Here is a 13,696-nt window from a genome sequence, read left to right as displayed (position 1 = left end):
GACCTGCGTTTCACATACAACCAGAGATGTTGGAAGATCTCTTGGCCCTTGCATTCACCAAGCAAAGAATTGCAAACATTTGTGGAGTATCAAGATGGACAATGCTGTTGACCGGGTACCTTTGTTCTCGTGGAGTTTGTGTGCCGAGAAGAAGAGTTTGTGATAGTTTATCTAGAATTAACCCTGCTAATGCTGCCTTAAGGTGGGGGGCTGCTGTATATTGCAGACAATACCAGGTTCCATGGGCTAATTCTCTCTGGCATATTGATGGCCATCATTCTTTAATACAATGGGGTTTGGTTATACATGGACGCATTGATGGATTCTCTAGGAGAATAATTTATCTTCATTGCAGTCCAAACAGCCTTGCTAGCACAGTTTTGTCTTTACTTCTGGATGCTATTGAAAAAGATGGAGGACTGTGGCCATCACGTATTCGGGTGGACTAAAATGTGCTAACAAATATGCTTCATATTTTTGCACTGCATATTGTTTTCTTACCTAGAGTCAATGCAGCTCTCCAAGAGTTTTTTGATGCTTTTAACCATCATAAAATTAGAACTATGGAAAACTGTTCACCCTATTAGGTTTGGGTAAATAATATTTCAAATCCTGAAAACCAATGCTAAATATACAGACAGATGCCTGCAAGTGCAGAGTTTTATGGTCAGGACCCCAATGGACCAAATCCATTCACAGAGAGTGACAATGTTGTTATTGTCCCTCAACTAAACACTGAGAATGCAACAGAATTACAATTAGCCATTCTTTAGGTTGTTGATCCAATGAGACCATCTGATCAATGGGAGTTGACAGTTTTGAAACAGTGTTAAACTTGCCAGAGGAAACATTGGATGGGTAATTTAATGTTGTTGACATATTATCAAAGCTTTTACTAAAGCAGGAAGTTTGCTAGTTTAAGAGTAAGATTGTTTAATTTTAATTTTAATTGAAAATAACACAACAGTCTTGCAAAATAATCACCAGTTACAAGTTACAGAAACTATTCCTACTTAATGTATATGTCTGGCTACCAGTTCAGTCTGTTCTCAAATCAATGCAACAAAACTAAATATTAGTAACAAAATTCACTGCGTACAAATGTAAACAGCATATTATCAAAACATTTGTCGTCTTACGCCAAACAAGCTTGTGGCTATAGAGTTTTCAAACACATGCTTAGCGACGTGTCCCAAAGTATGCATTGATTTGACATATTGTATCGTTGGCTCTTGGCTTTAAGAGATGCATCAGCTTTTGTCTGGTAACAATTTAGCTGTAGGTCGGAAAAGATAAATAAATATGGGTAGATGTTTGGCGATTTCACATAAACCCACCTTGTTAATGCTCTTAGAGAGAGAGATTATTCAGACTTTGATTGGTAGATGTGTCATTCCCTTCCTTCATCTTTTTTTTAAGATCTGATTCTTCTATGGTAGCTGTTATGTAGCAAAATTCAACAAAAAAATACCATTTCAACATCAACATATATTTTTCAATATCAACAAATTATCTCAACTTCAACAATAAAAAGGAACCAACTTTTAACAATTCAAAATATGGAAATTTCAACACTGTAATTTACTTTTCAATTTCAACGTTTAAAATTAATCAAAATCAACACTTCTATAATCAATGTCAACAAGTGTTAAATTTACTGTCAACAAATTGGGCCGAGCGCGCCGTCACGAAGGAGTTACTTTGTGTGCCCATAATAGGGGTCATGTATATTGGAAATATAATAGGGGTCATGCATGTGTGACCCCTATTATATTGGAAATATAATAGGGGAGTATCTATTATAGTGTATCACAGATCATAGTCCACCTTAGCCCTCCGTAACCCGGCTTAGCCCACCTTAGACCACCTCCTTAGACCGACTTAACCCACCTTAGACTGCCTTAGCCCTCCTTAGCCCGCCTTAGACCACCTTAGACTTCTGTAGCCTGCTTTAGACCACCTTAGACCTCTTTAGACCGCCTTAGCCCTAAGGTGGTCTAAGGCGGTCGAAGGAGGTCTAAGGTAGTCTAAGGCGGTCTAAGTAGGCTAAGGTGGTCTAAGTAGGGCTAAGGTGGTCTAAGGAGGGCTATATCACTATAGTAGGGGTCACATAAAGTAACTACCCGAGCACGTGATTGACCCTGCCAAGATGGCGGACGAAGATGCTATCAGGCGTTGTGTAAGAGAGGAACTTGAACAGAATTTAGTACAAAGAACACGCAATCTTATCCGTTCATCGGCTGCATCTTCTGCAAGAGACCTTGAACGTAATTTGACAAGTAATAATCAGGATAACAGATCCTTATCGTTGACGGCATTTTCATCTACAAATCCTAGACCTAGAGTGGGTGGAAACACGACAATCACAAACTATAGTCAACCTGTGGCTGTCAAGAGACCAACGTCTGTGCCTGGTCATTCCTTGAGATTTAAGCGAAGCAAACCTGTGAAGTAAAAACTGTCCCAAAGACGGTTTGGATGCTGGATAAGCCTAGTGAGGAGCATTTTGGTATAAATGATGGTGTATATGATGAGTACTCTATTACAGAGGACATGGTTCTTATAAAAGGTGAAATTGATATCATGAGTAACCACACAGAGGAAGATATCAGAAGAGAAATTACAGCAGTGTTTAATAAAAAATTCCCATGTCTAACAATCCATGATTTTGAATTTGTAAAGCGTGAAAGAAATGTTATTTCTTCTCCAGTGGTTAAAGATGGCCACCAATGGGATTTTGAACATGTCAAACACCTGTGTGGCAATGGTCGATTATATGTTAGATTGTCCAGTGACCTAGAGGACATTCAATTTACAGAAGCCGCAACATCAAGTGAAGATAATAGTTCTTCTTTGCCTATGGATACAGCTAACTTACCATTTACCTCCACAGCATAATTTGTTTCACCCCCTCTACATCAAATGCAGACAGTGATAACAATGAAACAAGAGAAGATGGCCTGCAGGAGTCATACCTATTGCCAAGGGAAAATTCAGCACAGACAATAGATGAACAAGTAGCAAGTATATCGACAGTGTTTCCAAGTTTCTCCCAAGGATCTATAAGAAGGGCAGTAACCACTCAGGGAACAACAGAAGCAGCAGCTAATTACCTCCTCACCATATCCAGGTCAGCTCAAACAACAAACTCAGACGACAGTGAATTGCCAGAAGGTTTTAGTGATACAGGTGAGCACACATTAGAGGACTCAAAACCACAGGATCTTTCCACCATATTGCGACAATTAAGAAGTAAAATGCACCAAAGAGGAATGAAGGAAAAGTTAAAAGTAGACTATTCAGATCAAGTGATGGATGTGTACTCTTTTTATAAGAGTCTCGACTTTGATCCCCTTGTACCAATATCTGTGTTTATTAAAGGCCAACCTGCAATTGACACAGGTGGTGTATTACGACAAGTGTTTAGTGAAGTGTTTTTCTCCCTGTCAAATAACGAGGTGATAAAACACCTATTTATTGGAGAACCATTGCGAAAGGTGCCATTCTTCAGCAGTGAACTTGTTGTTAATGGTTTTTTTGCAGTACTGGGGAAAATGATTTCCCATAGCCTTGTTCAAGGTGGGCCAGGTTTCCCTTACTTGGCTCCAACTATCTATTGGTACCTGGCAACTGGAAACTTGCAAACTGCCCTTTGTAGAATGTCTTGTTTGGATGTTCCAGTCCAGAGTTGCAAAAGTACATTGATCAGGTATAGCACAAAATAATGTCGGATAATATTGAACCAAAACTCAGTCAGTTAAATGAAACATGAACTACCAATTAAACTTATTGTTGTTTAGATCTCAAAAGCATCAGATGATGAATTATCAGAGATAAACTCAGAAGCAGAGTTTACCCAACTCATGTGTGAGGCTGGGGAAACACGAATCCTGACAGTATGTGCATTTTGTATACTAGTTCAAAATACATCCTGTGAAGTACCTACATATGTTTGACAAGATTAAAAAAATAGGCTACAGCAGTTTTAGGCAGAGCAAGAATACTAGGCTAGTTTAATTATTTCTTCAACTCCTGTGGAGCAATAAACTATGATTAGCCCTTTTCAAATCTGAAAAATGTTTTGGCAGTTGGGTAACTTTGATTACAATATAATGCATGTACATACAAGGCAATGACAATTGGCTTGAATGAACACAATCTTTTCTACTCCCTAAAATCAACTCAGAGCATTTTAATCAGATTAAAACAATAATTGATAAAAATAATGTGATTAACATTTCTTTGTTTATATTTACTATAGGCCAGTAACCAGTTAGACATTCTTCAATCACTGATGCTGCATGATATACTTGTAAAAAGAAAATCACTCCTTGATCAATTTAGAAAAGGGCTTTCAATCCTTGGTCTCTTAGATGCAATGGAGCACCATCCCAGTCTTTTTGAGGAGTGCTTTGTTAATCAAGGTGGTTCAAATAGTGATGATTTGCTGAAATATATACGATTTGAAGACAACCAAAATGTAAATGAGGAAAGGATTTACCAAATGCTCAAAAATTTTCTTCGAAATTCTACAGATGATGAAGTAAAAGCTTTTCGAGTTTGTCACCGGTTCACCATCGTCTCACCTGCCACGTCACATATATGTATCTTGCCACTCTTCCGATAGCATTTTTGTTTCCACTTGTTTATTTGAATTGAAGCTCCCAATGCAATTTGAAAGTTACACTGCGTTTGATATGGCTATGAAGTCAGTGATAAAAGGCTCCTCTTTCACTACTGGTTAAGATGGAATTAAAAATTACTAACTAAACAATACAGTACATATTTTAGAAAATAGGTGGCTAAAAAAACTTAATTTGATATTTTGTTAGTGTTTTTGTTACAAATTTAGGACAACACAATGAGAAACATTGAATGTCATGTTCAATCACATGTGCATGCATAGAAACCAACATTGTTATATACTTGCCTAAATAATCAGGCTGTGTGCAATGCATGCTGAGAATCATTGGGATTCAATCACTGGGATTCTTGTTATGTAAATATTGAGTTAAATATATTTTGGGTTAAATATGATTTTTTTGGAGAATGCATTCTCCACTGTGGTTTTATTGGAGGTTGATTACTGGCCAATTAATGTGTCTGTATACGATTCCCCATTATGGTATTATAAAGGAGGGGGTGCATATATAGTCATTATAGTTAAGAGCTAATGTATGTGTTTCTTCAAAAAATTATAAAAATTAATCAAAAAATTACTGTTATGATTGTCAGAACCTCTAAATAGGACTCTCATCTCCCAAGTACATAAAATAGTTATTAATTGGGTACCAATTTCCAAACATAATTCCAAATTTGAGTGCTGTATTTATATCTGAATCTGGTTGTACTGGCAGTGTGTACATGCCCTTGTAATTTATTGCATTAATTACTGAATTGTTTTATGTTGCAAGAGCTTTAGAATTTTTAAAAAAATACTGAACAAAAAGAAAGAGCCCATTCTAATGAGACTCATTCAGACTATCTAATGACAAATAAATCATAACACTGATTGCATAAAGCTAATGCAATTGATAAAAATATCAATGCCATATCTGTTTGATAGTTGAAGTGGGTTTATAGATTCTGCAAGATTATTTACAACACCTATAGGTAGGGCCAAACAGTCTTTGGCACATAGATGGCCATCATAGTTTAATACACTGGGGATTCGTAGTACATGGAGCAATTGATGGCTTTTCAAGATTGATCACCTACTTACATTGTTCAACCAATAATTATAGTCTTACTGTTAAAGATTTGTTCCTTGCTGCAACAGGAGTGTATGGGTGGCCATCAAGAGTGCGAACAGATCATGGTGGAGAAAATGTACAAGTATGGGAATTAATGGAGGAAAGAAGAGGGCCCAATAGAGGAAGTTATCTAGTGGGCTCTTCCCATCATAATCAACGAATAGAACGCCTTTGGCGTGATGTCTTCAGGTGTGTTACCCATATTTTTTATTACACTTTCCAAGCAATGGAGGAATGTGGTTTACTGGATGTGAACAACATGCTGCATATGTATGTACTTCATTATGTCTTTTTGCTACGCATAAACAGAGCATTGACTAGTTTTTCATCTGCATGGAACAATCATCCATTGCGCACAGAAAATAATTGGAGTCCTAGGAGGATTTGGGTGAATGGCATGCTGGATGTAAGAAATTGTCAGCAAACAGCAGTTGCTGACATGGAGCAATACCAGTCAGTTGATGACACAACTTGGTATCGTTTTGACCCATTTGCACCTAGTCCAATGGATGATGGACTTTCTATTGTTGAGGTCAATGATATCAACATTCAATTGGCACTTGATAGGCTCTTCTTGAGACTGTTACTGCCCAACGTATCCTGATATTGTCAGGATCAATACGTGCTAAACACTTACAAACCCGTTCTCGTTGTACAGTTAGGCCCGCAGATCGCAAGTGCCCCCACACAATGGAAGACCCTACAAGGTTCCCATGTTCGTTGATAAAAGAACGCACTTTATCGTCCAACTGTTGGTCCGTAATGTCACTAAATCTGCTCATGTAGATGAGGCCAAACTCACGAGCCCTCCGATAAATAGTCCACCGGGAGACAAGTAGCATCTTGGCAATGTTTGTCCAACTGAAGCCAAGAGCGCGAAGCTCAATTAAAGTGTCCTCTCTAATGTTAAATTTCGGTCTACCAACTCCACCATCCATGACGAGGCTTGGGGAAACTAGGGACATTACAGCAACTTGTACGCAATCCCAGTACATAACCTGGAAATTCCTTGTTATTTCAAGAACGGCTGGCTTGTTCTCACTAGATATATAGATTACTATGTTTTGTAAAGCTTTCACCGCGATTTCTAAACGAATCGATAGTAGCTCTTTCGTGACAACACCATTCGAACGCTGGTTCTGCTCATAAAAATTTAGCAATGATTCTAAATCAGTAAAAAATAATCTCCATTCATCCGCCATCTTGGCAGAGGGTAGTTACACTATAATAGGGGTCACACAAAATAACTAACTGGTCAATCACGTGCTCGCGCGGGCTCCTTCGTGACGGCGCGCTCGGCCCAATTTGTTGACAGTAAATTTAACACTTGTTGACATTGATTTTGATTAATTTTAAACGTTGAAATTGAAAAGTAAATTACAGTGTTGAAATTTCCATATTTTGAATTGTTAAAAGTTGGTTCCTTTTTATTGTTGAAGTTGAGATAATTTGTTGATATTAAAAAATATATGTTGATGTTGAAATGGTATTTTTTGTTGAATTTTGCTACATAACAGCTACCATATTCTTCAGTTTTAGGTAATCTTATTTAAGAGATGAATGGACCTGTAAAATTAAGATGTCTGTCTAGCCCAGATTTGAGTGACAAGTGGAAAATGAAATGTCAAAAAAGTTTCTGATGTACAGTGGCGTAGCCAGCCCGACAATTTAGTCATGCTATGCTAATATTTTGGTGTTCATTGACTTTGAAAACAATGAATTTCTAAAGAAATAAATAATGATAATAACATAAAATTTGCATAGCATGACTAAATCGTCAGGCTGGCTATGTCACTGCTAATATATCCCTGCATGGATTAATCTATTCTAACATGCAATCACAATAAATATGTGCAGTGATAAAAAAGCAGATTTTGTAAAACTGTATTTTGTGCAGTTTTGAGGTAATATTTTGAGTATTTTCTTGATGGATGGAAAAAGGGACTGGCGATAACACAAGAAAAAATTAAATGAGTGTATGGTGTGTATGGCATGATTTAATTCCATATAACAGTTATAACCCCAGTTATATATGATGTAAGCAAAAAGCATTAGCAAACTTGACATTTGCGAAAAGTGCATGAATGTGTTTTATTCCCTCCTACTGCGTTGTCTGCAATCCCTTCTTTAATACAAGCATCTAGGGGCTGTTCGTAGCCATATACAGCCATTACAAACTTAAAACTGATTGATTTAAATTTTCTTATCCAAGGCAAATTTATCATCCACTTCATCCTCCAAAAGAACACAGTCAAGGCCATCCTTCATCATGAGATATAGATACCCCTGGCCAACAAGCAACTTCACCTGCGAAAAGTCACTAACTGGTCTGGAAATTCTCCTGCGGTTGGCTATCACAAAATGGAAATCAGTGTTGCTAATGAGAGGATACTTCATTTGTATTGCTTCACTGAGTTTCCCACTAAGATTGCTTTCACTGTCTGTTTGTGAAATCTCAATAAACCCGCGAAGGGTGCCCATACAATCGTAACTTTTCGTAAGTCTTTGAATGCTTTGTCTTTTTCAAACTTCGCAGAATGCCGTGATTTACAGCCCTTCTATTATTCTGTGTTATAGATGTAGTATGTGCAGTAATTCTAACAGGAATTTGTGTCAATAAAGGGGAGGCACCTAGGGGGGTGGTAGAGTAGGCATCAAAGGGATCATAGCCTACGCTAATGTCTTCATTAGTCGGAAAGGAACTGAAGTTCACATTAGGGCTAAAACATAGTTTAGATATTTTCGCCAGGACCGATTCTGTTTGAGCAATACCTCCTTCCAAAAAGAATTTCGGGCCTGGGCTTTGTTTGAATGATTTTGCCGAGACTGATTTTGTTCGAGCAATGCGTTCTCTCAAAAAATTTCTGGGCTGGAGCTTCGTTTAGATGCTTTTCCCGGGACTGATTCTGTTCGGGCAATAGATTCTTCCGAAAAGGAAATTTTTTATGGTGCCTTAGATACAATCTATTCCGTCGGCAAGGTGGTTTCAAGGGTGCCTTTAGACGACTATCAATTTGCTTAGGTTGATGGTTGAATTTGGAACTATGACGAATACCTTGATATGATCCATTTCGACTGTGAGCTGATTCCGAATGTGGATCGGTTATCCTGCCCAGTTTGACATTTTGGTTTAATCTGATGTTTGACGTTTATTCAACGTTGAAATACATAGTTTTGTTTGTTGAGGTAGTCGATAGCAGCTATGTCTTCTTTGTTACTTAGTTGTTTAGATTTGTGTCTTTGTTTACTATGGTACTCTTGAGGCTGATTATCAATTCTTTCCGCTGGTGACAATTGATCCATAATCACATGATTTGAGCTCGGCCTGTAAACATCTTCAACTAATTCTACAGAGCTCGGCTGGCAGGCCTGTCTTCAATAACAACTATATCTTGCTTGGGTGATATGTTGATTTCTTTAACATTGCCAGTAGTGCTTGCCGAACCATATCGGTATGAATTAATCAACTCGACTTCTTCTTTAGGCACTTAACTTCTTGCTCTAAGAAGGCGTTTCTGAATTTTTCTTCCTCGAGATCGATCTTCAACAGAGCTATTTCATTGCTCAATTCACATATCTTCAGTGCCAATCCACTCCCCTGCGAATTCATTAGTGATTGCATAGAGTCCACCCTACTTTTTAAATTAAGATTGTCTAAGCCAGCATTAAAATCAATACAATCACATTGATGTTGCTCTTATATTTTCTAGCATACCCAAAGGGGAAGATGTACAAAGTTTTATTAAGTGTTCTTTCACCAGCTAACCAACGTCTCCATTAAATGTTAGCATATTGAGTTCGCCAGGATACCATACGACTACAAAATCAGACGTAGAAGAATCAAATCTTTTTGCACTGCCGCCTGAGGGCCACCATTTCCCATGTTGGCGAAAAGCAGATTCAACAAATACTCTCAGTAACTCATAGTTGCAGCACTATTTTATTCTTGTTCCATCATAAACAATACTTTTAGACGTTATATTCTCTTTTAATTTACTAAGATCTAAACAATCACTGAGCATATCAACTGCCAACCGATATCACATAGTGATGTCAAGATTACTCGCCTATGCTGCAGAGTTGACGATGCTTGCACTCCTGTCGAGAAACAACAATCGTTGTTGTCATCCGGCCCATCTTGCAATAAACGGCCGCGCTTATGCAAAGTGTCTAAGTGTTTATCCTTTACTAATGATGACCTCAATGAGGGAGGAAATTAGGCAAATGTTTTCTGCCAACGCTGCTTCAAGTTCCGAGGAATCCGAGCTAACGCCATATCAATGATACAGAAAAAAAATCGACGTGACATCGAAGCAAAAAGAGCTGCGTTACTCAATGTTGAACAGAGAGACCACAAGGTGCAATGAAAACTTTTAAAAGTTAAATCCAATCCTTCGGATGGTAACATGAGTCGTAACTGCCATATGCGACTTGGACACACAACACGAAACTGTGACAATGAAAAATATAATTTAGTATTTTATTGTGGTGAGGAAAACACACCCCAGGCGAGATTGACTCCCGTGGAACGCGCCTATCCATTCGAAAATTAAAAGCTGATATTGCCAAATTTGAACAAGAGAGGGACTTGAAAGAGCTAGCCTCGAAAAAACTTTAAACGAAAGTTTGGCCAACCAAGTCAAATCATCACTTCTTGAAGAAAATGTGAATCTCTATATGGTAAATGGCAGTAAAAATTGGTCTTTGTTGCGAAAACATGTTTTTATCATCAAAAAGTATTGTAAAGAGCACTTCAGTGGCAAGATACCTGCTAAACATAATCTTTCGGATATATTGTCTTTGGCATTAGAAGGCGCAAGCACGTCGGGCGCAGAACAACAAACACGAGTAAAGACCAAAAGAGGGATCCAGCGAGAAGTGTATTGGAGACACATGGTATACGTTTTCCTGATCCAAATTACTATGGTTCTTCGGAATACTCAGCACCATTAAGTTCAAATTTGCTTAATCGTTGTAAGCCTGTCACAGAAGAGAAAGAACAAGCGCAACTAGATATGGCATTGCGACAAAGTGCCTTGGACAATACTCCATTACGAGCTCCATTACTTGCACCTACATATCCTTATCCGTGGCCACAAACACAAGCACTGCTCATGTTTCATCCGTTTTATATTAACAAACAGGATAACCTTTCATATTTCGCTACCAGTAACCAAAATTATCCAGCATTTCAACAGTCTATTGGAGAGTTTCAAGAGGAAGTCCCAAACACTCAGTGCCGTGCGACTTACTCAACACCTATGGCTACACAGCTGACTGAGCGTCCTCGTGAAGATTTAAATGCTACGGATGCCGCTATGCAATTGATATTGCTTTCTTCTGGCCAGTCTTTTACTGCAGATAAAGAATAGACCGATTGGTATCTGTTTAATAGTAAATATCATATCATAATAAAAATATGTCAGTACATCGAACAAGTGCTTTGTTCAAATTTTACAAACATTGGCATTAAATTTTGGAATTTTGTTGGGTTGCATGCCAGTACATATAGACCAAATATGTTATAAAAAACATTTAAAAAGTGAACAGTTGTGTTAAGGTTTTTAAAGCTATCAAGATACGGGATTACCTTAAAATGAAGACATACATCTACGCTTTTGATTTTTGTGGTAGTGCGCATCATAATCAAAGATTGTATATTATATAAGTATCAGATGGCGGACGAAAAACACGCCTCCAAGCGCACCGCGCAAAATTTCAATAATATCAACCCTTGTATGCCAAATAAGCCTGTAAAATCAAAATTCCAAAACCTAATACACCAGAGAGACGAACTGAGGTAAAAGAAGAGGGAGAAACCATCAAAATGAGTGAAATCCAAGAGATGTTTCAAATGATGATGAAGAAACTCGAGAAGCTTGACAGTATTGAAACTGATATGAAAGAAATTAAGCACTCTTTGGAATATGCGCACGCTGAAATATCAGATCTAAAGAAAGAAAATGAAGTACTCAAAGGTAATCTATCAGTAACAACAGAGAAAATTGAAAAATTAGAGCAAGAAAACACCACTTTGGGCAACAAAATGGTTGATATCCAGGTGAGATCAATGCGAGACAACCTTCTGTTTTTTAATTTACCTGAAAGCGAACAAGAAAATACCACGGATTTAATACATGAGCTACTAGAAACGAAGCTGGAGATGCATAACGCAAAAGAAGATGTAAAATTGATCGATCGCATAGAATTGGGCGAAAAAGAGAAGATAACCGGAAGCCAAGACCAATTGTTGTAAAATTCAACTACCACCAGGACAGAGAACATGTGCGACTTAATGCAAAGAAACTTAAAGGGACCAACATTGGCATAGCTGAACAATTTCCAGAGGAGATAGAAAGCGTTAGGAAAACCTTGTATCCGGAGCTTAAAAAAGCGAAAGCTGAAGGTAAACGGGCCAAAATTGTACGGGATAAATTAATAATAGAGGGTCGCATTTATAATAGGTCTTGAAACACTACACTGATAATCTATAGTATTCTATACTATATATTTATTACTACATATTGCACTTTTCTCTTAAAAATTAACACTCTGAAAGCATTTGAATGACCACACTCGACAATGAGCAAAAAAATATGCTCATCTTGCTCTAAAACTATACTAAAAACACAAAACTCAATTGAATGTGTCTCATGTGCCAGTTGGTTTCATGCTGTGTCCACATGCATAAAGTTTGATCTCAACATAACCAGAAATAAAACTGATTTGTGTCAATATTGTTTAGCTAATAATTTACCATTTCAAAGAATTGATGACTTAGACTTTGAATTAAATGTATTAAACGGGAACAATGTCAGCGAAGAGAAAATGGATAGACTGAAGCATCTAAAATTCAACCCTTTTGATACAAATAATAATATTGCATTATCCGAAAACAATGCAAGCCTGGACAACCCAACCAATATTAACTGTGAATATTACCTACCAAATGATTTCAATCAAGTAATCAATGTATCAGAATCTAATAAATATCCTCTCCTTAATGCACCTAAATACTAGAAGCCTAGTTAGTAAATTAGATTCCCTTAAACAATTTATCAACTCGTTCAAAATACCGCTACAAATAATTGGTTTAACTGAGACATGGCTGAATGATATATGAATGATAATCTTCTTCAGCTAGAAAATTACGAATTTTTAAATGTAAACAGGCCTACTAAAAATGGTGGAGGTGTTGGTATTTACATCTCAAATCAATTTAAATACACATCTCGCACTGACCTAAACCAAAACGCTGAAAATATAATTGAATCAATATTTATTGAACTTAGAGTACCAACAGGTAAAAATATAATAATAGGTGTGTAATATATAGACCACCAAACAGTAAAATCGATGAATTTGAGAATAAAATTAATCAAATAATAAGCAAAATAGATAGGGAAAATAAAATATGCTACCTTATGGGGGATTTCAATATTGACTTATTAAAATCAGAATGTTGTGATTATACCAATAGATTTTTGGAAATTCTTTATACGTCATCATATATACCACTTATGTTAAGACCAACAAGAATCACGCAACACACGGCCACACTTATTGATAACATTTTTACAAACGATATTAAAACTATAGATTCCAGTACAAAAGGAATAATTTTTTCTGATATCTCTGACCATTTGCCTATCATTCATGTACGAAATCTATTGATACATAAAAAAACAACACCAATAAAAGAGGTAATATATAAAAGAGTTATCAATGATTACAACACTAAAATATTTTCTGACAGAATCAAAAATACCTCATGGGAAAATGTTTTCTGTAGGGATAACTCCACGGAATCCTACAATGAATTCTTTAATATAGTTTCAACTATTTACAAAAGTAGCTTTCCGCTGATTAAAAAGAAGGTTAAAAAGGGTATTGACAAAAACAAAAGCCCGTGGATCACAAAATGCATCTCTAAGTCTGTGAAA

General features: G+C 37.0%; 1 protein-coding gene across 1 annotated transcript in view; it reads right to left on the bottom strand.

The window, feature by feature from the left end:
• Positions 1-6,955, bottom strand: part of LOC114537175 — a 71,633-nt gene extending 64,678 nt beyond the window's left edge. Inside the window, exon 1 of the mRNA XM_028558295.1 lies at positions 6,314-6,955. Within this exon, the coding sequence (XP_028414096.1) occupies positions 6,314-6,955 (642 nt within the window). The remainder of the gene's footprint in view (positions 1-6,313) is intronic.
• Between the last annotated feature and the right edge of the window lie 6,741 nt (positions 6,956-13,696).

This window comes from Dendronephthya gigantea, unplaced genomic scaffold (assembly GCF_004324835.1).
Source record: "Dendronephthya gigantea isolate DGI-Jeju-01 unplaced genomic scaffold, DenGig_1.0 000152F, whole genome shotgun sequence".
NCBI lineage: Eukaryota > Metazoa > Cnidaria > Anthozoa > Malacalcyonacea > Nephtheidae > Dendronephthya > Dendronephthya gigantea.
Note: the sequence above shows the minus strand (reverse complement) of the source record. Positions and strands in the feature narration are given on the sequence as shown.